General features: G+C 35.8%; 3 protein-coding genes across 7 annotated transcripts; all 3 read right to left on the reverse strand.

The window, feature by feature from the left end:
• Positions 1–1,821: 1,821 nt before the first annotated feature.
• Positions 1,822–9,906, reverse strand: LOC132186274 (heterogeneous nuclear ribonucleoprotein Q). 5 transcript variants are annotated; one of them, XM_059600168.1, is made up of 10 exons: positions 9,766–9,906; positions 8,338–8,785; positions 8,151–8,267; positions 7,936–8,076; positions 7,663–7,839; positions 4,884–5,088; positions 3,901–4,079; positions 3,734–3,819; positions 3,471–3,622; positions 1,822–2,481 (listed from the first exon to the last, which is right to left on the reverse strand). In XM_059600168.1, the coding sequence occupies exons 2-9, from the start codon at positions 8,764–8,766 to the stop codon at positions 3,484–3,486; spliced, it is 1,473 nt and encodes a 490-aa protein (XP_059456151.1). In that variant the 5' UTR covers positions 8,767–8,785; positions 9,766–9,906; the 3' UTR covers positions 1,822–2,481; positions 3,471–3,483. The 5 variants fall into 5 exon arrangements, with proteins under 5 accessions (XP_059456151.1, XP_059456150.1, XP_059456147.1 ...); XM_059600167.1 differs by having other exon boundaries at positions 1,822–2,487; positions 9,766–9,876; XM_059600164.1 differs by having other exon boundaries at positions 8,338–8,780; positions 9,766–9,873.
• Positions 9,907–13,184: 3,278 nt separating this feature from the next.
• LOC132186273 (probable L-gulonolactone oxidase 6) lies at positions 13,185–17,435 on the reverse strand. Its single transcript, XM_059600163.1, has 4 exons — positions 16,721–17,435; positions 14,921–15,176; positions 14,036–14,137; positions 13,185–13,918 (listed from the first exon to the last, which is right to left on the reverse strand). The coding sequence occupies exons 1-4, from the start codon at positions 17,408–17,410 to the stop codon at positions 13,215–13,217; spliced, it is 1,752 nt and encodes a 583-aa protein (XP_059456146.1). The 5' UTR covers positions 17,411–17,435; the 3' UTR covers positions 13,185–13,214.
• Positions 17,436–20,989: 3,554 nt separating this feature from the next.
• On the reverse strand, positions 20,990–23,497 carry LOC132186621 (probable L-gulonolactone oxidase 6). Its single transcript, XM_059600606.1, has 4 exons — positions 22,808–23,497; positions 22,022–22,277; positions 21,818–21,919; positions 20,990–21,720 (listed from the first exon to the last, which is right to left on the reverse strand). Exons 1-4 carry the CDS (start codon positions 23,495–23,497, stop codon positions 20,990–20,992), a joined length of 1,779 nt encoding a protein of 592 aa, XP_059456589.1.
• Positions 23,498–25,418: the final 1,921 nt, after the last annotated feature.

Consider the following 25,418-nt stretch of genomic DNA (forward strand, 5'->3'; position numbering starts at 1 on the left):
ATATATATATATATATGACACAAGGGTGAGAGCGGCATGAAGGGAATTTGATTTAGTAGCATTTGCTTATGCGTGATTTCCAATCAATTGAGTTGTTTCTTGACTCTTGAGATTGCACCCAGTAATGATTTGTGAAGAGCAATTCGGTTAAATTCTTAAATTATTTTTTGCTGTAACGCCCTCAAATATTTATATGATTATAAATACTTTTGGAGTGCTACAACACCTAGACAATAATTATGTAGTGAAAGAGTGAATTAAGGTTTCGTTTGTTTCAACGTAAAATGTTTTCATCGAACAATATTTTCAATGAAATGTTTTAGAAAAATGATTTTTCAGAAAATATTTTTTAGCGGTTGGGTCATACATAATACAGAAAATGAGTGACAGCGGAAAATGATTAGTGAATTTTGATAGCCTCCGATGGAGGTCCCGTAGTTTGTGGAGAAATTTAAACTTGAAAAAATGGTTTACAAAATTTAAAAACAAAAATCATTTTTCAAAATTAAAGTCAAACTGAAAATATTTTCAATTTGACTATAATTTTTGGATCGCACGAACCACTAAAAAATATGAAAAGTATTTCAACTGCAGAATTGGATGTTATGTGGTAATCTCACTATTCAATTATCTAATGGTGAATTGAACCTTGTATCCCAGCTCTTATGAGTGTTGATCTTTTTGTAGAGATTTTTGTAACCGATTTTGTGTTGGTTTCTCTCTTTACTGCAGTCCCTACAACAGACTACTACAATGCTCCTTCGGCTTCAATCCCTTTCCAGTGGTTGTTGCTAGTTCCAAGTGAGGGTTTAGACTTAGTCTGGGTCCTTTTTGCTTCTATAACTGCCTTAAGCGGCCCATTGAAAGGACCGGGCCACTTGTTTAACCAATTACTGTTGCACTGTATTAGTTTGTTTTGAGTTTGTTGTTGGGGAGTACACCCCATTTTCAGTTTTAGGATCACCCACTTCCTCTTCCTTTCGGATTAGAAGTGAAAAAGATCCTCTCCTATAACCATTTCCTTATTCAATTAAAAAAAAAAAAAACTGCAAGAATAGATGCTATGATCTCTAATATCGACAGTACAACCTTCAATTTGGGAAAAATTGTCGCTAATATTAGGTGTAGATTTAGATGCTGACTTTCTGTACTAAGTTTGGTCAGGTATTTATTTGTCGTTGTCTTAAATATAGGCATAGGAGTTGGTCTTTCATTTTATGGTGTGTCAGGCTGCTCATTACGTTTTCTTTTTGTCAGTCTTTTTTCTTTATCAATCTTTTTGTCTTTCTATTGGGTTTAGAGAAATCTTACGGCTTAAAACTTATCAGCGTTTAGCAATTGGTTTGTCGATCTTCCATGTTTGCTTGTAGCATTTAAATTTCTTGGTGTTTCCTAGATACTGACAAGTTTTGCCTTGTATATTATTTTGAAAAATTTATATGAACCATGGATAGAATACTTTCCACGCTATGAATTCAATTACTTTCATTTTGGCCAATTTTTTTTGGGAAATTAAGATATTTGTTGAGGTTCATAATCGACTTGAAAAATATTTCTCTTGGGTGTCAGGTCAAACTACTTTGTTTTTAGTATTATATTTTCTCCTTATTGAGAATCTTCCCGAGTAATGTGAGACCTACAATCACTTCACAATTCCTTTATAATATTCTAACATGGTTGACATGTGATTGGAGCCATATTATAAAAGCTTACAAAGCGGAATTTGTGGGATATGATCATGGATTCTCTTTTGCAATTAGGTTTCTTGTGATTACAAAAGCAGCATTTCACGCAAGCAAGTTATGTCCATGAGTTTGTCAATGTTCCAACAATTGTGCACATGCTGTAATAACAATCATTGGGAAAAAGTCCAACTTTTGATCAACATTTCCCTTTGAAAATTAGTACCTCAGCAAGCTTCCTGCACAAGATTATATTTGTCAACAAGTTTTTGTTTCACCTCAACACCCATTTACAATCTAAATTTTTCACTTTGAAGATTAGAACCTGCAGGCAAGCTTCCAGCTCAAGATTGTATTTGGAAACAAGTTATTGTGAAAGTTCAACACTCATTTACAGTTTAAATAAAAGCCTTTCTATCATCATCTTTTTTTTTTTTCTTTTTTTTTTTCTGAAGAAAAATTGTCCCTTGGCTATTAAGGATCAAAATCTACCTGCTCACTGGAGAGCTTTTTCAGAGTTTTAAACAAATACCAACCATCTTGCTTTGTCTGCAGAGATCTGGAGAGCTAGAATCTTGCAAATTTCAGTTTTCTTAACTAGTGGCCTCAAAACTATTGCCATAGCTAAAGTGACCCCTAGAAGACTAAAACAATGGAAAAAGAGGCAGTCTTAAATCTTAAGGTAGAGATGCCATGGACCAATTGATTCACCTAAAAACACAAAACATTAGTAATAGTGGTCCTCCAGAAGCTGCAACACTGAAACTCTGGATGCAGAATTTCTGACTCGTACAGCAGCCTGAAACTATTGAAACATCTATTAGTTTCATGTCCATGTTTGCAGGATTATCAAAAAGACTGGTCAGTTTTTCCCCCCCTAAGCAGACTGATCAGTTTTTATTACAGAGTCACTGATCCTCTTTAATTATTTATTTCATTCAAACTTCTGTTTCGCAGCTGAGAAGACGCGGGATATAATTAGCAGTACCTATACCTCTATCTTCTCCACAACCAAATTGTATAGAACTAAACATGATGTTCACAATGTGAAAACAGCAACACTAATCACGTGCTACCTCCTAGTAACCACTTTTGAAATTGTAATAGGAGATCTGTATGCATCGACCCATGCATCTGAGTTTCCACCCTCATTTAGAAAAAATGCACCAATGGCATAATCATATTTGACATTTAGAATATCCAATTGTGGCAGCTATTAAATAGGGAAACCAAAATGAAGAAACTATGGTGGACATGTACACGCAATGGGTAGCATGTATTCTATAGCTCTAGCAACAAAGGCAACATTTTTCAGCAATGTGTCAGCAAAAAATTCAAATAAATATATAAGAAATAAACACTCAACTGTTAATCATCACCTACCAACACTTGAGTTTTAGGATACCTCACTTTCTAATTCCAACATCTTTTTGTTTTGCATGAGATACCTCAATACCATTAAAAAAAAAAAAAAAAAAAAAAAATCTTATACAACTACTAAAAAGAATATTTCTAGATCTCGCCTCTAACTAAATTGTAATGGAATATAATATTTCTCTTGAATTATTCAAAAACAACCATCAGATTCACATTTTATCTCATTTCAGTTTCTAATTCAAAGCCATTAATGGAGAGAACACTTATAATACTACTACAGGAATTTGAAATTTTTTCTATTGAATGGCATATAACATGCAATGACAACCAACAGTAAAAGAAAAGAGAAATTATCTTCTTTTTTGGGGCGGGGGGTGTGTATTTCGTTTGATGTGACCAAAAAAGTCTCACCTGTCCTCTACCACTAATAGGGTCGGTACCTCCTGCCACGATTGCCTTCATCACTACTGCTACCTCCTGCTCGACCTGGTGGGCCACTTGGAGCATTGCTCCGATCAATTCTACGAGGCTGATGAGGTGGCATCTGTACACCTGGCTGCTGACTGCACAAAAGCCAAAGTCAAAAACGAAATTGTTTAAAATATTGGAATAATTACAAAGTTTAAAAAAAAAAATAAAAAATAAACCCCACTTTTCAAATTAAAACAACTTACAGAACATAGCCAATTCGGCCATCCGGTAAAACCATTGGAACCATGTGCATTCCTGCCGGCATTGGACCCCTACCATATATCACTGGCTGTTCATGCGTGTAAATCATGAGATAATATTCAATCAGTTCAGAAACTATGTGAAAATACATACAAACCCATGCAAGTACCTGCTGAAAACCAGTAGCAACACCATATCCAGCCCCTAGAGAGCCATATGGATTACCAGCAAAACCACCATACCCAGAATGTGGAAGATGGTTTGGATGAGGCACAGCATTACCGGGATAAGAACCTTCAAATTTTTTATCAGCCTGTGGCTTAGCAAGTACAACCTCCAAAACTTGGCCTGCAGTTCAAATTCCTTTGAACAAATTACTGGTGGAATCATAACAAATACAAATACCAAAAGAAAAAAAAAAAAGTTTCAAAGCACAACTCATTAAATATCTCAGAATTTCTTAGTCTTCACAATTACATCTAATAAGACAAACAAATAAATATGGAGTAGATGAAACTTTGAGATTGAAACCAACATCAGTATGCAAAGGTTGCAATTGTTGTTATTTCTCATTACAGTATTCACTATTCAGACCATGGTAACAATAGCATGAATGCATGATAATGGCAGTCACTAAATTTTCTGCCTTTCCCCTGCTGTAAGAAAGTACAAATTTATTATTTTCCTAATTTATTCTTTATGAAAAGAATAATCAAGTAACAGCAAACGCTAAAGATATTTTATACAGTGGTGAGATAGTCCATATATCTAATCATTACATTTACGAGCCAATATCATGATAGCATCGCATTCTTCATCTTATGATGTAATGCACCCTTCATTTATGTTGATTTTTATGTCCTAGCATACCCTAAAGATATTTTACCTATGATTTCAAAGTCTAAATTTGTCATTTTTTTATTTTTCAAAATTGAAGGTCAGTTTGGAAGGTCTTAAACTCAGTCCAGACAATATTGACCCTTATCATTATGGAGTCAAGTAAGCATCAGCTGCATGTATGTATGTTATAAGACAGAAATCCCATCGTGGGTTAAACAAACAATTAGTAGGTTTAACATGTGTTAGAGAAGGTTGTCTGGTGCATCTTTGAGTTTTCCCAAACCCCCACCCAAAGATGTGTTGGAAAAGTACCATCAATTTCGTATTTCTCTGTATCTTTAACAGCCTTCAATGCACTTGACCTTTCAGCATAATGGATGAACCCGAAATCTCGTTTGCCACCAGCTTTTCCAGGTGGCATAACCACTTTTGTCACTTCCCCATGGCGCTGAAACAGTTCCTTTAGTTTTTCGGTACTAGTGTTCTCTGGAATGTTTTTGACATAAAGAGCCTTAACCTGAGAATGCCAAAACAAATAATACAGTTTTGTAAGCCCAGAACATTATATTTGTCATGTAGCGATAGCAACAAAAGGCAGAACATGGTCTCTGCAACTTTTGCACAAAAGAGGATGTAGCAATTATAACTCTTAACTACACAGAGATAGAAGCAACTATAAACCATAGATTTCTCCCCTAAAGTATGCAAGCAGTTTCAAGAGGTACAAGTTTTGTCTTACACGGGCTAATACACCAAAAAAATTTCAAAGTTTAGGCATCAATATTTCATCAAGTAAACATTTTGGCAAATATCACTAAAGCATAATCCTTTGAAGAAGCCCTTACGAGGTGGGTTTGTTGGGGTTCTTGTCTGAGTTAAATTTGCTGTTCGGTCCCTTTTTTCTAGTGAGGTGTTTCCGCCTGTATACTTCAAGTGTACGTAGGGTGCCTTACGCTTTTAATAAAATTGATTATTACTTATCAAAAAGAAGCCCTTACGATCAAGATATCTAGGTATTGTCTGAAACTTAAGGACCAGGTTAACTAGATCAAGTAATCCTTACGAGTGAGTTAAGTGTATTAGCATGGTGACAGATACAGCCAAGCCATTCTTAACACTCTCCTAAAGATCCCTCAAGTCATTTGCATACTGTCAAGCATGTATTATACTGTAACCACATAGAAGTCCATGAGTTAAACACAAAATACCATCAAGAACATTCTCATTAGCCCCAGCAAACTTACTAGCCAAAATAACTAAAAAAAATCACATTTCTCTATTTTACCTATCCACTTTCAATATTCTATTAAAATTTTTTTTTCAAAGAATTAATTTATTCTTTCTCCAACAATCATATCTTTGGATTTGAAAATTATGCAACATAGAAACTAAACTCAATTCTTTCCTAACACCCATTCGGCCGAAGCTCCAATCAAACCAGAAAAATCAAAGCCAAAATTGTTTCTCCACACCCATCCGGTTTGAAGCTCACAACAACCAGAAAATCGGGAAGAAAAAAAAAAAACCTTCATCCCAACACCCATTCGGTTGCTTGCCATCCGAGAAATCAAAATCTCTCCATTCACCCATTTTCGGTCAAAACAAGAAATTGCAGTAAGAACACAACCTTCAAACAACAACTAAAGAACAGCAAACACCTACGAAACTAAGCCACCAAAATTCTAAACAAATTTTCATTTCCAATCGGTTGGATACTTTTAGGTGGGCTTAGGTGGGAGCTTCTCATATGAAAAACCAACACCCAAGAAAACCAACACCCAATCGGTTGCAGAGAAAACCCAAAGATTGAAACACCCACCTAAAATTTCTCCTTCAACGCCAAAAATCAATTCCCATAACTCATCTGGCCTTTCGGCCATATCAAACCTACCCACACACTTTCATTCTCAATTAAACCTCAAACAGTATTGGAATGGACTTATCCAAGGAGCAAAAGTCTTTACACCATAAACCACCAGCTAAAGGAGTCAAAGAAAAAGTTGAATAGTAAACAATTGCCTCATACTTGCCTCATAACTCACCCAGCTCTCCCTAATTTGATGAAAAACCGACACCCAGCTCTCCCTTAATTCACAAACAACCAACGCCCAACTTTTAGCAATTTGGCTAGTCATTTTGACTAGGCTGCTGTCAATACTCTAAGTGAAGGAAAAGGATGGGAATAAAAAAATTGAGATGATGATATGAATCATCAGATGCTTTATTGTATATTTAGATCATCCAATAAATTTATTCAGGCTTTGGCATACCTCTGTGTGTGTGTGTGTGTGTATACTAAATTGGTCACATATGCTTGTTCCTCCTACCAACATAACATGAACATTAATCAAGTAAAGAGTCGTAACAGCAGTTGTCAACTAACACATTCAACAAGCTTGCTATAAACAAAATCCATATTAGTGATTCACCATTAGGGCTACTAGTTCTCACAACCAAAATATCCTAGTCTCATGCAATCTTCAACACTACTTTTTTTCATTGGTAAGTTACACACGCATTCGGTGAGACTTGAACCCACGACCTCACCCTCCACCTTGCTACAAAGGGAGGAAATACCATTTGAGCTAAAGCTACATTGGTCAAACAATGAACCTATTTTATTTCGAGCATCATGCCATGGACCTTACTTATATCTAACGGGAACTTAGATGCAAGAAAGATCAATTAGTTTCTATAGGCTTACATCAATGGACATAGAGGTGAATATAATGGAGTAGGACCAATTGCACTATCTTTTTATGATCATTTTAGGATTAAAAATTTTGATTTCAAAACTTACAAATTTTTAATCTGAAGCACCCAATAAATAACTTGTATAGAGGATCTTATTGACCTACATCAGAAACGGTTTCCTTCTATCATATTTTCCCATTGCATCTGCTCAGATCTTTAACAGAATTATAAACGATGAAGCACAGAAGTAAAACAGGATCCCCCCCCCCCCAAATAGAAAAAAAAAAAACACAAAACAAAAAGTGTGTTTCGTTGAGCATTTTAATGCCTGTTTGAAGTTAAAGCATTTTAAGAATGCTTTTAAGGAATTTGGATTGTTCAACATTAACCGATTTACCTGAGCAGTAGCAGAATGATCTGGTGCACTCTTTGGATCAGCCCAGGTGACAGTTGGGGTATTGCCATCCAACTTGAACTTTGCATTTGCCATTTTCTGCCTTGAATAATCGGCACAAGCATTATTGTAATACAAAACAAAAGCAAAACCACGATTTCTGGTTGGATTTTGAGGATCCTGAAAATAAATGAAGCAATGTTGTCTAAAAGGTAAGCATTTACGACTATCCAGTCTTATAGCGAGTCCAAAGCAATATTCAATTTGAAGTCCAACCTTTATGAGCTCAATGTTTTCAACTCCAGGACCAACCTCCTCAATGACTTTTCTAAACTCATCCTCTGTCCAGCTCTTTGGAACATTACCAATGAATAATCTGTGCTTAGTTTCAGACAGCGAACACCTTAAGTTTTTACCCTGTAGTGATAAAGGATATCAAAAAAAAAGTCTTAACAAAATGACAATAGATTTTTAAAAAGCATCATGATTACCTTGAATTCTTTGTTATGTAAGTCTTCAATGGCCTTCTGTGCAACCTCTTTTGTTTTAAATGCTATGAAAGCATAACCCTTGGCATCACCAGTGTCCTTATCTTTCATCAATCTTACCTAAAAAGCAAAAACCCTTATTAAAAACTACCAAAAAAAGATGCACAGGCATAAGAGGATACAGTCCAACCTCAAGAACTTCGCCTATTGGCTCACAAAAATCCCTCAAATCTTCTTCCAGGGTATCTCGAGGAAGTCCACCAATGAAGACTTCAGACCCATGGGGAGGAAGGGCAAGAAGTTCAGCATGCTTCTCCTTCTCATCTTCATCAACTGAAGCAGCAGGCTTTTCTTCATCTTCCACGGATTCAGAGGCAATGTGGTTTCTATTCTCTTCTGGCGATTGATCTTTCCCACTAGCCCCAGTAATAGAGTCCTCATGTACTTCTTCAACATTCTCTTCAACATTTTCATACCCACCTCCATCTACTCCATCATCGTCTATTTGTTCTTCAACATCATCATCTTCTATTTGTTCTTCAACATCATCATCCATCTCTTCCATATAATTGTCTTCATCAAGATCCACCCGCTCTTCAACTTCTGTGCCTTCAGCCATAGCTCCGTCACGTCCTAGACTTTGTCATCCACATAAGAATTTGCAAAAACCACATAAGAATTTGCAGGCTTTCATGGTATTCGCGAAGGGTACAAAAACAAGATACGAATTTGCACAATGTTCATAATAATGATCATCGCAGGAAGCAAATAGGAATCTAAGGCCATGAAGATTGTCACAATCGAAAAAGGATTTCATGGTAGTTTTGGGGCTGGAGGCCAGCAGAAATGCAATCCCAGTAAAACTTAAAAGGATGATGTAAGAAATGCTACAAGAGTGAAATCACCATTTGGTTGCTACAACTGCAACTCCAGCTTCACTTTATTAAATCCAAGCATGGCAACCAATTAATGAGCAAACTAAGTCTAAAATAGGAGGACGACATATAAAGGGATCTCTTTTTTTTTTTTTTTCTTTTTTTTTTTTAAAACAGGCATCAGATAACCAACAAGCAAAGTTCAGTCAAAAGATTGTTAATACGCCCACATCCAAACAACTAGTGTAATTGGATGAAACAAAACGAAAGTGACATAAAATCAGCCTAAATGTATGCATTCGCACTAAAGAGACTAACCCATCTAAAAATAAGTTGGAAGGAGTAAAGAGCTCAGTCAAGGAACCCAGAAATGTAAATCTTCGAATAAATAGCGCAACACAGTTTACAATCATTGCAATAAAAATAAAATGCAATCAGAATGCAAAAATCAAGAAGCTAAATCTTAAGCCCTATTGAGGAAGAATACTCACATATAGTATAAGAGATATCAAATCCAAAACCAGAAATAGAAATGAAGGGCTTGTGGAGGAAGACCCAGTGAACAAAACCCACAAATGATAATATTTTCTGAGACCACAGATGAAGAGATAGTAGAGGGGAGATTTGTAGGGTTTGAGCAGTGAAAAAGAGCAGAAGCGAAACAAGAATACATGGGGGGCAATTTTGGCAAACAAAAATCAAAGCCGAAAATGAAAGGAATAGAAAGTGAGAGTTATGCATACCAGTGGGGTTGAGATTTGGTTTTTGCTTTTGTTATGTTTGCTTTGGTTTCTCTTTGCGTGGAGAGAGAGAGGGAGGCTGGAGAAGGGTGTAGCCGTGCGGTGTGTGTGTGGGTTTTATCCGACGAGCACCAGACTCCCAAATGGGTATTTTATTTATTTTCCTTCTTTATTTCCAGAAGCCCCCGAGAAAGGAAAGGATCCAGAGCGACAGGGTTTACTCCTCGCCTGAACTTGTACCCACTCATATTTTGCCACGTCATTCCGTTAGATTTTCCCATTGGACTTCTATTGGAATTTTCCTTGCAACCGTGGTTGCATTTATATTTTATGTAAGAGGGAGGGAAGAAAAACATCTTAGTTTCGTTTGTGTTTGGTACGCATGTGAAATGCATGAGCGATCCTTTAACATTGAAATACCTCCCAAATGTCGAAAGGCCAAGGCCCAACTAAGGCCCATCAGCCATATGGGTACCCTTTTCCTTGACCTTTGCCACCTTGAGCCCGCTTGCTAACTATAGACATAAAACCTTTATAAAAGGTATAACGGTCCACATCACTAGTGCACAAATTTTTTTCACATTTCTTGCTTTCATTTTGTTCATACACCCTATCAAGTTCACTCTCACTAACTTAACCATCGAAAGTGGTTCCACCGTTACCTCCGTCATCGAACGTTCAACCTGTATGATCACTAAATCAACCATTGGCATCGTTTGTGGGGACAACATTTCTAACAAAGTTGTTGTTTTCTGTTTGCTTTGGAAAAAAAAAAAATGTGGGAAAATAATAGACAAAATGTTGTTAACCAAATGCAAGGTCCTCAACTTCACCATTGATTTTTCACCTCTTTTTTCTTCTTTGTGGTCAGTTTGGTTTCTGAGAACATTTAGGAAAAGGGGAAAAAAAATGTTTAGCTCCAAACCAATTTGTGGGCATGGAAATAAAGCCGCCAAAAAGAAGAAAACTTTGAATCTTTGAGGGGTTCAACGCCCCCATAATATTTATCTCAAATTCAACTTCCAACATTCTTACTTTTAACATCACATCAATCATCTTTTACTAGTATCTAAATAAGAAAAAATCACTATAAAACAAATTTTTTTAACTTTTTCATATCAAACATTTTTATTTTATTTTATTGTTTTTCTTTCTACATCAAAATTATAGGCCAATAAATGGTGTTTGCTTGGAGAAGAGAAAAAGAGGCAAAGGGGCTAGCAAATAGGGCTCGGCAAAAACCTGCCCAACCCGCAAACCCGCCCCGAACCGCTCCACCCGACCGGGTTTTATGTGTATTTTTGCGGGTTCGGGTAAAATTCTTTCAACCCATGCGGGGCGGGGTGGGTAGTAGGTTTTTTTTCCTGCGGGTACCTGCCCCGCCCCAATTCTACCCGCTCATTAGTAACCTAACCCTAAAAACCTAAAATATCTCTCACCCACACCCTATTTTCTCTCATCTCACGCCTCCAGATCCAGCAAGAGAATTTTTTCCTTCTTTCCCTCTGATTTTCTTCTTCTTCTTCTTCTTCTCCTTCTTTCCCCCTCCACGCAGCTTCCATCACCTAGCTCCCACCCATGCTCTTTCTACCTACATCCAAAGAGCTCGAAGACGGAAAGACAAGGAGATTGAGAAGGAGTTGGGAGAGAGTTGGGCTAAGAGTGAAATGGAGGGAGAATCAGTGAGAAAGAGAGATAAAGAAGAGAAAGATAGAAAGGAATTTATGGTGAAAGAGAGAGAAAGATGGAATTATGGACCATGGTTCTTTCCCTCTGATTATTAGGTTATCATGAATCATGAGGTAAGTTGTGACTTGTAATTGATTAGTTAAACTTTTTCTCATTTTCATATGATTTTCTTCTCTTCTTCTCCTTCTTTCCCTCGATCTATTTGCTTGCTGAGAAAATCCTTGGGAGCGTGGAAGAGAAAATTTTGATGCTTTGGATTCTTACCCGACCAGCCCTGCAAAACCCAAAGCCGCGCGGGTATTGAAATTTTTTGCGTGACGGGTTTAATTTCCCAACCCAATGGGTGTGGAAAAGCCAAGCTACCTGCCCCGACCTGTGCCCACCCCTACTAGCAAAGAAAGGACGACTATCAAGTGGGATTTCCAACCAAATAAAAAAGAAGGAATGTGTGAGCAAGTGAGCTCTTTCTAGGTTTAGGCGGGATTTAAAAAATAATAATAATAATAAATAAAGGATTTTCATTGCTTAACAAGCAAAATACGAGAATATTTCATTTAAAAAAAAAAAAATTGTTAGAGTCCTTTACATTAAACGAGGCTAAAATCACAGTATATGTCGTCATTTCTACGGTAAACAACGTAACAAATAACAATATAATATATTCTTGTGGTTTAGAAACAAACGACGATAATTTAGTAAGGTTGACGTTGTTAGTAACAAAACGACATCATCATTTTAACAAAAACACGATATATATATATATATATATATATATATATATATACCAAAAAATGCCAAGCGCCAGTTCTCTTTTAATAACATGTTGTGAAGAGACACCATTGCATCTATAAAAGAATGCAATGGTCGTGGAATTAGACACCTTTCGCTCCCTCAACAGACTATCTTCCATGAAATCAACACCTTCACGGGAGAAAATCACCATTTACAAGACCCATAAAATATCACGTTACATCACCCATCAAATTCACCTTATGTTGATGCAGAAATATGAGTGAAAGTAATATGAAAAACGAATACAAAAAATTTTATAGGGGGTGGTTCGGTGTTAGACACCTACGTTCATCACTTGGAATACCTTTTAGGGTTACATTGTACTCATTAACTTTATTTGTCTACAATACAAATGTCTCTATTTATAGGGTAATGACTAAATACAAGTATAGTAATCAAATCCCATTTATTTGATTACAATCCCACTATGAATACAATAAGGGAAAAATCCATTTTACCCTTATGAAGTTTTAGGAGTTTTTCAATTTGAACCCCAAAGTTTAAAAATTGGCAATGTACTCCCAAAATGTTTCAAAAATTTTCAATTTAAACCTTCCGTTACTAATTTTCGTTAAATTTGAGGAAAATTTTTTAAAAAAACCTAAGGGTAATTACGTAATTTTATAGATTTCCGTTCAATTTAACATAAATTAGTAACGGAATGTTTAAATTGAAAATTTTTGAAACATTGGGGGGGTACATTGCCAATTTTGAAACTTTGGGGTTCAAATTGAAAAACTCTTGAAACTTCAGGGGGGTGAAGTAGATTTTTTCCATACAATAAATAAAGAATATTTAATTATTAACCTAATTATGGGATATACAAAAAATATTATATATTTTTCATATATTCTAACACCTTACATCACAAATGCCTTATGTCTATTTATATACTTTAGTTTTTTTTTTTTTTTTTTTTTTAAAGATGAGGGTTGTGGAGAAGTCATTATCTATTCTTCTAAAAAGTCAAACTAGCTAGTACAAACTCTAGCATCTCTATATACTTTGCCTGGTCTACAATAATAGCCCTTGCTTGGAGCACAATGAAAGTCTTTTGAGCATATGCACAACCCTTCTAATGCACAACCCTCCATATCTATAGTCACCCAATTTCTTAATCCAAAAACTTGGTTTGTCCACTCGCTAGAGAAGAGCCCAAACGGATCGTAAACCTCCCTAACCTTTAAAAACTCTCTCGCCTTCTTGTACTTGTTGATTGCTCCATAGAACGCTACATTCCGATTCTTCCCCCAATGAGGTAATGCTGCATACTTGAAAAGCGCGAGTTGCTCAATTTCTTCGAGTACATCTTCATAAAGCCTAGGAGTCGTGGGGTCTTTGCTTCGATAATAAGTGATATCAAAATCCACCGCATCTTCTTGCTTCCCCAAGTAAGCACTTGAAGCCTTAACATAGCGAATGAGGATTCCATTATAAAGCTCTACGCCACACAATGCTTTAGGCTCCAATTCTATTAGGCTTTGAACGTCTTGGATGAAGCTCTTAGCCTTGGATAAGCCAACACTAAACGCGGTTTGGTGAAAGAACTCACCCTTGATTCTGGGGTCCCATGCACACGCAGTCATCAATGCATCTTCAAGACTATCTAGGCAGGTTCCAGATGATTGAAGGCGATTGTTATATCCAATAACAGGATAACCCGTAAAGAGAATACCTATTATTAATTCATTACTTTTGTCAAAATGAAATTAATTTACTTCAAAAGTTGGTTAAAAATATAAATAATAAAAAAGAAGAAAATTGCAATATATATATATATATATATATATACCGTCGTTGGTTAAACCATAAGCAGTAGTCAGGAATGTAGATATAATTGTTTCTGCGGCGATGCACTTCCCATCAGCATCATTACTGAATTCTTGAAACTCCTCTATTTAAACATTTAGAAAAGACATTGGTATCAAAATTATCATTATATTTTGAGAAAGGACAAATTAATTTGTAGGAAATTTCCCTTAACTTACTTTATTAAATGACCAGTGTGATTCAACATGTTTGAAATTAGTGGAATGACAATAAATGACTGTTAAAATATTAAAGAAACCATGTGAGAGATGACATTTGTGTCCTTTAAGAAATGCTAGCAGTTAATATTTTCTCTATATTTGACCCATCATCTTATCTTACAAATCAATCATTAGATTTGTTAACTTATGTAAACCTCACATAAGTTAATAGTGAACCTCACAAATTCAATTGTTGATCTATTGAATTTAGATGAGAATATGAAAAACTTATTGACTCTTACCATTTATCTTGACAATAATAATCATAGAGAAATTATTAGTGTCAATATTTTCCCATATCATCTTAAGGTCTGTTTGAATGTGCGTTTAACACTCAAAAAGTCCATTCGAAGAAAAAAGTACCAATTTGGAGTTTGGTAAAAAAAAAATTGAAAGCGCTTTTAATAGTTTAAAAAGTTAAAAAAAAAAAAAAAAAAGTCAAATCACATTTTTGGCAAAAGTTTTTGCCAAAAAACACTTTTTGACTTAAAACTTTATTTTTCAAATGCAATTTCAAACAAACCTTTACAAATCAACTATTAAATTTATAGACTTATATAAATCTCATAAATACATAAATTATTGACACAAATTATTTATCTTAATTTTATGGTTGTCCTCCGGTTGGTAAAGTGCTAATTAATTACCTGTGCTTCTGACGACGGCTAGTTCTAATGAAGGAGTAGGGCGTAACGGCGTAAAATCATATAAACCATTGCCTGGGGTGTTTGTGGAGACACGGTCGTCGATTCGATAGACAGCCTTGTGTTGACTAGGGTACCAAGTTACATCTGCAAACTCATGTGCATTGCCAAAACTTGCCAATTGATCTCCCAAGTCTGAATCATCCTCCGTCAAGTATGTGATGGATCGCTTGAAAAGGGGTTGTAGTTTTAGAATGACCTGAAAATAAATGATAAGAGCAAATATACTTGACGAATTTTATTATCTTATGTATGTTGCCCTTTGGTTTTTCGTTTTCATGATAAGATATATCTTTAAATATATAATGTAAGAGTTTCTATTATTTATTGTTGGGGAGAAAATCAATTAGCCCAATATCCTTGACTCGACTCATCAGGGACTCACGAACCTCGAACTAGAAGCAAGTTCGTTCGATATTGGTGTAGGTTGTCAACAGTGATGCAGTTTCGGAACGAACCATGAACAACGTAAGAGTCCGTGCCGAAATCAGTGAAGGTTCGTCATTACCAAACCATGAGCAAGCCAAGCCCTGCAAGGCGAACCATTTCACTGCACCCAACGAACATTACGAAAGAGCCATGCGAGAAACCATACTTCATTTACCCAATCCGTAAAAGTTTTTCGTATGGACTCAAGTGAAGGTACTTCATTTACCCAATCCGTAACTTTTCGTATGGAGTCAAGTGAAGGTAAATGTCCAACCAAAGACAGTATTTGTCTATTCACGGCTGCCTAATGTCCAATCAAGCCATGGCAGAGAGCATGAAAACTGTCCTCCCATAGTATGACTGGTGGGCCTGCTCCTGTGAAGACCATGTTGGGTCGATCCCAATGGTCGACGTGTCTGTGTGCCAAAGATGAAGGATGGCTCAAATCTCAAGCATGATGAGCGGTGGATAATGGACCATAGGTGGACGTGATTTAGGCAATTTCTTGGGTATTTCGGAGACATGTGTATAAATGGGGCTAATTCAGCCAGGAGAGGGACTTCATGTAAAAAAAAAAACAAAGTCATATTGAATAACATAGAAACTCTATCTCGTGGTAAAGTTATTTATTTGCCTTGTCAAGTAATCAATATTTTATGGAGCTCCATTTCAAAAATAAAAAATAAAAAATAGTTTATGGAGCTATTCTGAAATGAAGCAAGTGAATGGCTTGCATGGGGTTATATATAAATATATTAGGCCGCTTGTTGTTGTAATTGTTTGTTCAATAAATGTAGTTATTTCATATTGCATCCAAGGAGATTGTTGTTGTGATTGATAAAACCAATATATATATATATGGGTCATATTGGGTTAGCTTCTTTTTTTACTAGTTATTTTATTTGTGAAACAATTGTTGTTTAAAATTTCTAATGCTCAATTAATATTATGTTGATATAAAATACAACAAGTCCATCAGTGGGTCCACTAAGGCCCACTAACCTTTGGGCTCTCGGATGCCCATCCACCTCCAGGACAGATGAAATGCCCGGTCAATGTGGATCTCATGATTGAAGACCGTTGATGGTTGGAGAATTAATCTTAAATTTTGTTATTAAGAAGAATGTTTCAACCAATTACTTTCTATACACAACTTTGACGAAATACCTCTCATCGACAAAAACACCGAGCTACCGTTTTGGTTGGTTTTGGAGTCGACTCTAGTATAGGGAGCTCGAAGAAGGGTTAGGAGTTCGGTGATGGGTGGCATGAAATGTGATACTTGAGTTTGGCTGCAAGTAGAGAAAACCATACCTGTGAAATAACTCCAAGAACTCCAAGTGAAACTTTGGCTGCATTAAAAGCTTGGTTACCATCGTTGAGCCTCCGAGTCTTAACATACCCATCTTCAGGCCCTCCTGGGCTAACAATCCGAAGCTCCACAACATAATCATGGACCGAGCTCCCCTTGCCCCACAATGTGCTACCGTGCGCACCCGTGCTCAAGAGGCCACCAATTGTCACGCCCCACCAGTACGGCGCGTAAGGCAAGGCCAACCCGACCTCGGCAGCCTCATTGATCAGCTGCTTCAATGTCACGCCGCTCTCCACAGTCATCGTCATGGCTTCAACATCAATTTCCAAGATATGGTCGAGATACTTGGTGCTTATTAGCAGCCCATCTTGGCCGTCGGGGCAAACTAGCTTGGGAATGCTGTGTGAATAACGCGTAGTCACCTTCATTTTCCTTCTCTCCCTGGTTGCCGTTGCGACTGCTGAAATGATTTCTTCCTCTGTGGACGGGTACACCACCTCAGTTGCTCCACACACGCTTCGATCGGGGAAAACACCGTAGGCGTTTGTGATTGTGCAATTTGTATTCTGTGATGAACACTTGATGGGGTCCTCTGGGGGGCTACAACTCACTATAAAGATTAACAGAAAGACACACCCAAATCGGAGTATCGGCCCGAGTAGAATTTCTTTTGAGCTTATGAGTGCCATGGATGGGAGTTTTGCTGGTGCTTTTTTGTGGCTTAACAGACACAGGAGGCCGGTATATCTAGCAAGGAACCTAGTTTTAGGATGCTTTGAAGTGAGTACTGATTGGGACCACGCGTTGTGCGTGGCACGCCCACGCACGACAGTGTAAATTTTTTTTTTTTTTTAATATAGCACGCCGACGCGTGCTCTCAATCAATACTCTTTGAAGTATATCTGCCTTATATAGAAGATCAACCACGCGCCCGTGCTGTTGATCTTAAAAAAAAAAATTTTGCACTGGGCGTGCCACGCCCACGCGTGCTGCCGATCAGTGCTCCTCTATATATAGGGTAAAGATCAACAGCACGCGGCGTGCATTGCACGCCCGTGCTGTTGATCTTAAAAAAAAAAAAAAAAAAAAATTTTGCACTGGGCGTGCCACGCCCCCGCGTGCTGCCAATCAGTGCTCCTATATATATAGAGCATGCACGCCTGTGCAAAAAATTTATTTATTTATTTATTTATTTTTTTAAAAAAAATTTACACACGGCATGCATGCTGTTTATCTTTACCCATATATTGTCTGGGCACGCATAGTTCCCCACAGGAATTTAAAGTTGACCGATCGATAGTTGGTTGAGTCGATACTTATTATTTATGGAGTTGCCAGCTGTGAGTCCCAAAAACAGAATAGAAAAAGACAAAATGTTCATTCAGCGTTAAAGCGTTTTGCAGACAAGTTTACGGAAGGAGCTATGCTAGATTAAATCACCATCCTTTCATTTTTTAACAGCAAAGTCTGATTTGGTTTATTTAATTTAATCTATAAAAAATGTTTATTTTTTTAATAATATGTGAGATGTTTAATGTATTTTTAATATAATTTTTTTTAAAAAAATTTTGTCTATATTATTAAAAATATATATGCATCTCACATATTTAAGAGACATATGTGATCACTTTTTTAAATTAAGTTAAAGAAAATAGTTTGAAGGAAAGCTTTATCCCATTTTATTTATCTCATCTTTATGGAAAGAGTCTCAATGAGTAGCTCAATTAGTTAGGAATTACATTTTATGAAATGGAAGTTACTAGTTTGAATTTTTTCTCACTCTCTTATGTAGACGTATAAAATAAATAAATAAAAATAAAAATGAAATGAAAGAAAAACGACCATTCGAAACCAGATTGTTGCAGGTCCTCGTCGAAAGTGGTCATGGTTTGTTCAACCTGCTTCTGTACCATGTGCCGAAAATCTCTCATGTTTTCTTGGTGTTGTTTTTTTTTTTTGGTCTTTTAAATTATATTTTCAAAACTAAAACTTTAATAACTTACCCTGTGAAAAAATATTTAAAATTATTTTCGTTTTTTTTTTTATATCATATTAAAATATGTTTTTTTTTTTTTTTCTTAAAAAAAACAGACTCATTACTACACACATTAACACCTTTTTTTGAACTTTTTAATCATCATAACTTGAGTCATGATGCATCTTATATTGCATTTGTTGAATTCAAACAAATCATTCATGCATAAAATCAAAAAAAAAAAAAAAATTCATTATTGTTAAATCACTATTCATTTCAAAAGCTTAAGATGACAGAAAGAGGTAAATTTAATCACTTAAGTAATACTTTAACACTCCCCCTCACATGTGAGCTTTAATAAGTGAGGCTCAACACGTAGAATATTTAATTTAAATAGGAGGTGATTTGACAGAGTTAAGGTTTGATCTCATGATCTTTGGCTTTGATACCATGTTAAATCACCATTCATCCCAAAAACTTAAGCTGACAGAAAGAGGTAAATTTAATCACTTAATCAATACTTTAACACTTTTCCTCACATGTGGATTTAAACTCTCTTTTTAATAGGTGAGGCCTAATGATTGAAACCCTTAAGCTAATGCGTGAGCTGTTAGATTCCTTTCTCTTTTGTTACGAGAAATCAATGGGTTCTTTGATTTAATCTAGTTTGTAATCTGCAATAAGACAGACCCATGTCGTGTTCGCAGTAGACTGTAGAGGATGGATCGTGTACATCCTTTTTACTCCAGAGTTTCCTGTCACAATCTCACCTGCACAACTGTACCCCTTAAAAAGAATGATAAATCCTTTTGATGTGAAATAATATGTTGATTTTTGTAAGAGAAAAATGAAAATATATATATATATATATATATATATATATATGTGTGTGTGTGTTTTTATTTATTTTTATTTCTTTAAGAAGTGAAAATAATAGGAAAAAAAAAAAGAGGAAGAGATTTGTCAAAGGTGCCATCATTACAGTCTTACAGTTCATTTTCACCCATCTGTAAACTAGTATGCAATTAAATGACAATGTCGGGAGGTTGGGAAGTTGTGATTATCTCCTGCACAATTCAATGTCGGTTGGCTATGCAATATAAATATATAATGCCACCATTCTTTTTGCGTTATCTTTTTAGAGACTTTTCTTTGGAATTTGGAGAACAAGCTCCGCATGGCAAATCGGGCCTCAGGGGCGTTTCAGAGAAAATGTTTGGCATATATATATATCACAAAAAGTATAGTCACTACACTTTATAATATATAACATAATTGATATACTAGTAACCTAACATGTAGCACTAATATAACAATAGACAAAAATATAAAGTGTCTAAAATTGTATCATATATTCTTTAAAATTGTATCATGCTATCAATAAGATGGCATGTATTTTATTTTCCAATCTTTATCAATCATCGACAAAATTTTGCAATGGAAAGCAATTATTTTTTTTAAATTTTAAATGATTAAGCACGTCAAGTTTAAAATGATTCAACTGAAATCTCAAATTAATTTTTTTATACTCATAAAAATCAAGAGGATCGTACTTTTATGCAAGACTACAAGATTTATATGCATCTTTTAGATTCAAGCTAAATTAAGTGTTAAAAGGTTCATTACCCATTTACCAAACCTACTATTGAAGTACTACAATTGAAAACTATTGTAGCATTAAATATGTAAAAATAATGATGATGTTCTATTGTGATTTTATTCCGTTGATGACGACCTCGACCTTTATAATAACGAGCACTCAAATCTAAAATGTTAATTAATTTCAAATTACTTGAATAAAGAGACTAATTTTTCAAGCAAATTATCCCAGATTTTCATCTCCTAAACGGAAAGAAGAGGAATCATTTACACTTCAAAAAGAGAAATCTTATCTTGAACAAGAGTATCCTACTCACAAGTAATTAATAGTGTAGGTGACCACCCAATTAATCATGTAACCCTCTTTTAGAAAGAAAAAAAATTGATTTTGGTCGTCGGGTACATAGTATTATATAGGCTACCTACTTATTCTAGTAATAAAAGACGATCACCGACTAAAAGATAACATAAAGGATAAGATATAACAATAACAGTCTAAAACAACTAATGCTACTACGAAATTAAAACACCATTGTCTTGATGAAAACAAATCTTCTTGCAGATGGAATTGAAGTACAAATTGAAACAACCCCTCTTGTAAATAGACTATTTCTAGAATTCAACATGAGTTACTCCACAAAACTAAATGGCAGGACAACTGCCAACCAATGGGAAATATCGCCTCCATTTATTTCTACAATTCAATATGCTTCTCAGAAGTCAAACGAGTACAAACCCTTGCATCCTTGTATACTTTGCCTGGTTTACAATAGTAGTTTTTGCTTGGAGCACAATGAGTGTCATTTGAGCAGACACACAACCCTTCTAGTGCACAACTCTTCTTATCTATTGACACCCCTTTATTTAATCCAAGAATTTGGTTTGTCCACTCACTAGAGAAGAGCCCTAACGGATCATATACTTCCTTAACCTTCAAGAACTTTTTGGCATTTCCGTACTTGTTGATTGCTCCATTGAATGCAACATTTCGATTCTTCCCCCAATGAGGCAATGCCGCGTACTTGAAAAGCGCAATTTGCTCAATTTCTTCGAGTACGTCTTCATAAAGCCTAGGAGTCGTGGGGTCTTTGCTTCGATAATAAGTGATATCAAAATCCACCGCATCTTCTTGCTTCCCCAAGTAAGCACTTGAAGCCTTAACATAGCGCATCAGGATTCCATTATAAAGCTCTATGCCACACAATGCTTTGGGCTCCAATTCTATTAGCTTTTGGACGTCTTGGATGAAGCTCTTCGCCTTGGACAAGCCAATGCTAAATGCTGTTTGGTGAAAAAACGCACCCTTCACTCTGGGGTCCCACGCACAAGCCGTAATCAATCCATTATCATCACTTTCTATGCAGCTTCCAGACGATTGAAGGCGGTTGTGATATCCAATAACAGGATAACCCGTAAAGAAATTACCTGAAATAATTGGCATCAATAATTTAGTCATATTTTTTTTTTCATATTCTCTTATAAATTCAATAAATTAATAAATAGATTTGTGTGTTAAAAATACCGTCATTAGTTAAACCATAGGCGATAGTTGTGAGTGTAAATATAATTGCTTTAGCCCCAATGCACTTCCCTTCAGCTTGTCTCCTAGATTCTTGAAACTCCTCTGTTTAAACATTTAGAAAACACCATGTGATCGATCAAGACCATTACATTTTGGCTATAGGCTATATATAGAAGTAGGTGAAGTGGCTATAAATATAATTACCTGTGGTTCTAATGGCGTCCAGTGCTAGTGAAAGTGTAGAGCGAAATGGCGTAAAATCATATAGACCATTGCCTGACGTGTTTGTGGAGACGCGATCATCGAGTCGATAGATTGCCTTGCGTTGACTAGGGTACCAAGTTATATCTGCAAACTCATGTAAATTACCAAAACTTGCCACTTCATCTCCCAGGTCTGAATCATGCTTCGTCAAGTAGGTGATGGATCGCTTGAAGAGGGGTTGTAGTTTTAGAGTGACCTGCAGAATCAGAGGTTTTTATTTTCAAGAAAGGACCGAAATTCAATCAAGAAGTCATTTATCCATTACCTTATGTCAAATTCTATAAAGAAAATGGAGACTTTAAGAAACACGGATATGTTATCTCTAAGTTTTTGGAATGCTTCAAATTAATCTAATTGAGCACCAAATTAATCTAGGTTAAAAGAAAAGGCTCAAGGTGGCAGAATGGGGGTTGGGCATCTATTCAATGTAAGAACTTGACGTTTACTTATTCACTTTTTATCATGTTACATTGTTACGTACTCAACAATATATATATATATATATATATATATATATATATGGCTCATATTCCAATCGACACAAAACCATCCCTCAAAGGCCAGCAACCGCGTAGGACGGCTACCCAAACAAGCCCCGAGGGTGATGGCCACCCTTTTGTAAAAGTTTGAAACACGTCACAAAATATAGGATGCTTGAGTCTCGCAAGTTGGAGTACTAGAGAGTAGTGTTAGAATATATGATCATCGATGAAGTATAAACCATACCTGTGAAATAACTCCAAGAACTCCAAGTGAAACTTTAGCTGCATTAAAATCTTTGTCGCTATCGTTGAGACTCCGAGTCTTAGCATACCCATCTTCAGGCTTTCCTGGACTAACAATCTGAAGTTCCACAACATAATCATGGACCGAGCTCCCCCTACCCCACAATGTGCTACCGTGCGCACCCGTGCCCAAGAGGCCACCAATTGTCAAGCCCCACCAATATGGTGCATAAGGCAAGGCTAGCCCAGACTTGGCAGCCTCATTGATCAGCTCCTTCAATGTCACGCCGCTCTCCACAGTCATCGTCATAGCTTCAACATCAACTTTCAAGATATGGTCGAGGTTCTTGGTGCTTATTAAAAGCCCATCTTGGCCGTCAGGGCAAACCAGCTTGGGAATGCTGTGCGAATAACGTGTAGCCACCTTCATTTTCCTTCTCTCCTTTGTTGCTTTTGCTACCACTGAAATGAGTTCTTCCTCTGTGGACGGGTATGCCACCTTGGCTGCTCCACACACGCTTCGATCAGGAAATACGCCGTAGGCGTTTGTGATTGTGCAACTTGTATTCTCTGATGAACATTTGATGGGGTCCTCTGGGGGGCTACAACTCACAATAAAGATTAACAGAAAGACACACCCATATCGGAGAATCGGCCGTAATACAATTTCTTTTGAGCTTATGAATGCCATGGATGGGAGTTTTGTTGGTGCTTTTTCGTGCTAGCTAGTTTGTCATGCAAATAGTTGCACATATAAATAGATGGTATATATAGCTATGGGTGCTCAAATGGGGTGGTTATAACCGCCACGTCAATTGCTAATTACTTTGGTAGGCGGTTATGAAAAACCGCTAACCGTCTAGGGCGGTTAGCGGTTTTAGGACTATTTTATATAAGGGTGCTCAAATGCTAACCGCTAATTTGGTATGCGGTTATTGTTAATCGCCTAAGGCGGTTGCAATTAGCTATTTTAGGACTATTATATATATATATATATATATATATATATATATATATATATATAATAATAATAATAATAATAGATTTGGGCTATTTATGACTATGTATGTGAAATATATAATGTGGTATGTGATGTTTTTGGCTAAACCTTATTTAAAAACATTGGCTGGCCCAAAAAAAGCATGTTTTTTTTTTTTTTTTTTTCATCTTTTTTGAAACATTTTGGCCTTAAATCCTTAAAATAAGCCAAAAAAAATAAGCAAATTAAAGGCCGCCCAAAACACTTAAAAAGCCTAAAAGACCATTTTAAAAAAAGATTATAAAACCGCAGGTATTGGATTGAATAACCGCTAATCGCAGGTTATAAAATTACTGCTAACCGCCTAAGCGATTGCGGTTATTAAAAATCGATAATCGCCCAAGGCGGTTGCTGTTGCAGTTATAGCCAATAACTAGTTTGAGCATCCCTATATATAGCTGGGAACCTGTTGAAGTGTAGCCGGGCAGAGCCAGAATTTCAGTTTAGAGGTGTTAAGATTAAAAATTAAAGTTGTTTACAAATTGAATAAAAATATTGAAGAATATAATTAATGAAATTAATAAATAATTCAATAAAATGTAATTATTGTTTAATTACATGTCACACGTCAACATGTAACTTCTAAAATGCTGTGTGGAAAAATCATGGTTAGCTGGTTAAGATTTTTTTTAATTTTTTTTTTAATTTTTTTAAGTAAGGATAACGGACATATTCGTTAAATCTACCTCGACATTAGTTCGTTTAGAATTTAATTAAAGCTTAGTAAAATTATTGTTGTTCTTCATAATTTTAGGTAACTATAATTAATTTTATATATCATACAATTAAAACATGGAACAAAATTTATAAATGTCTATAAACAATTAATTTATAATAGCAATATAAATATAAAAAAGCTTAATCAATGCAAAAGTGCCATTATGTATCTAAAACTTTAAAAAAGAAAAAAAGAAAAAAAAAAAGTATGAATAAATTGATTTGAATGGTTGAAGGCTTAAAGTAAGAAGAAATCTCAAGTTAAATAGTTTAATGGCTTTTGATTCTCTGATTTGTCAAATACCACTCAGTGTTACTATTTTGAAAATTAGAGTTTTAAATATAATCTAGTTGGCATAGATTTCAAAAAGAAAAAACAAAAAAAGTTTTTTGCTTACGATAACAATGTTTCATATGATTTTTTAAAAGTAAAGCTTTTTTTTTAGGAAGGAGTACTAGCAGTTAGGCTATATATATATATACACGAGAGACCTACAAAACCAAAGCAGAAGAGGAAGGGGGATCTTTTCCACTGACAATAGGAACAGAGGGAGGAGGAGGAAGAGTAGAGGGAATGCTGCTAGAAATTTTTTGGGTTGTGGCTCAACGTGCCACATAATGGTCACATAAGTTTGTATTTCTATTCACTTTCCTAACTTTCTAAGTGGAAGAAGTTGGAATAACGTCGAGAATGTCGAAAATGATATGAGAGATTTTCCAATCTTGAGCGATACATGGGTGATGAAGAGCTAGGATCACAACCTAAGAATTCCCTTCCAAATAAAATGATCGACATTTAAATATGAAGCTAATGGCATTGCAAGGGCAGCCAAACCCTCACCAGTGTTGTGAAGAC

Source organism: Corylus avellana, chromosome ca7, assembly GCF_901000735.1.
Source record: "Corylus avellana chromosome ca7, CavTom2PMs-1.0".
In the NCBI taxonomy this organism is placed as follows: Eukaryota; Viridiplantae; Streptophyta; class Magnoliopsida; order Fagales; family Betulaceae; genus Corylus; species Corylus avellana.

What these genes read in the sequence shown, in the direction of transcription:
- LOC132186274 (XM_059600168.1), bottom strand. Translation starts at nt 8,766, where the DNA reads ATGGCTGAAGGCACAGAAGTTGAAGAGCGGGTGGATCTTGATGAAGAC. An exon ending in CAATAGGCGAAGTTCTTGAG is followed by an intron (nt 8,268 to 8,337) that starts GTTGGACTGTAT and finishes TTTGCTTTTTAG; the next exon opens with GTAAGATTGATGAAAGATAA. An exon ending in AGAGAAATACGAAATTGATG is followed by an intron (nt 4,080 to 4,883) that starts GTACTTTTCCAA and finishes TTTGAACTGCAG; the next exon opens with GCCAAGTTTTGGAGGTTGTA.
- LOC132186273 (XM_059600163.1), bottom strand. Translation starts at nt 17,410, where the DNA reads ATGGCACTCATAAGCTCAAAAGAAATTCTACTCGGGCCGATACTCCGA. An exon ending in TTCTTGGAGTTATTTCACAG is followed by an intron (nt 15,177 to 16,720) that starts GTATGGTTTTCT and finishes ATTTATTTTCAG; the next exon opens with GTCATTCTAAAACTACAACC. An exon ending in AGCCGTCGTCAGAAGCACAG is followed by an intron (nt 14,138 to 14,920) that starts GTAATTAATTAG and finishes ATGTTTAAATAG; the next exon opens with AGGAGTTTCAAGAATTCAGT.
- LOC132186621 (XM_059600606.1), bottom strand. Translation starts at nt 23,497, where the DNA reads ATGGCATTCATAAGCTCAAAAGAAATTGTATTACGGCCGATTCTCCGA. An exon ending in TTCTTGGAGTTATTTCACAG is followed by an intron (nt 22,278 to 22,807) that starts GTATGGTTTATA and finishes CTGATTCTGCAG; the next exon opens with GTCACTCTAAAACTACAACC. An exon ending in CTATGGTTTAACTAATGACG is followed by an intron (nt 21,721 to 21,817) that starts GTATTTTTAACA and finishes CAATTATTTCAG; the next exon opens with GTAATTTCTTTACGGGTTAT.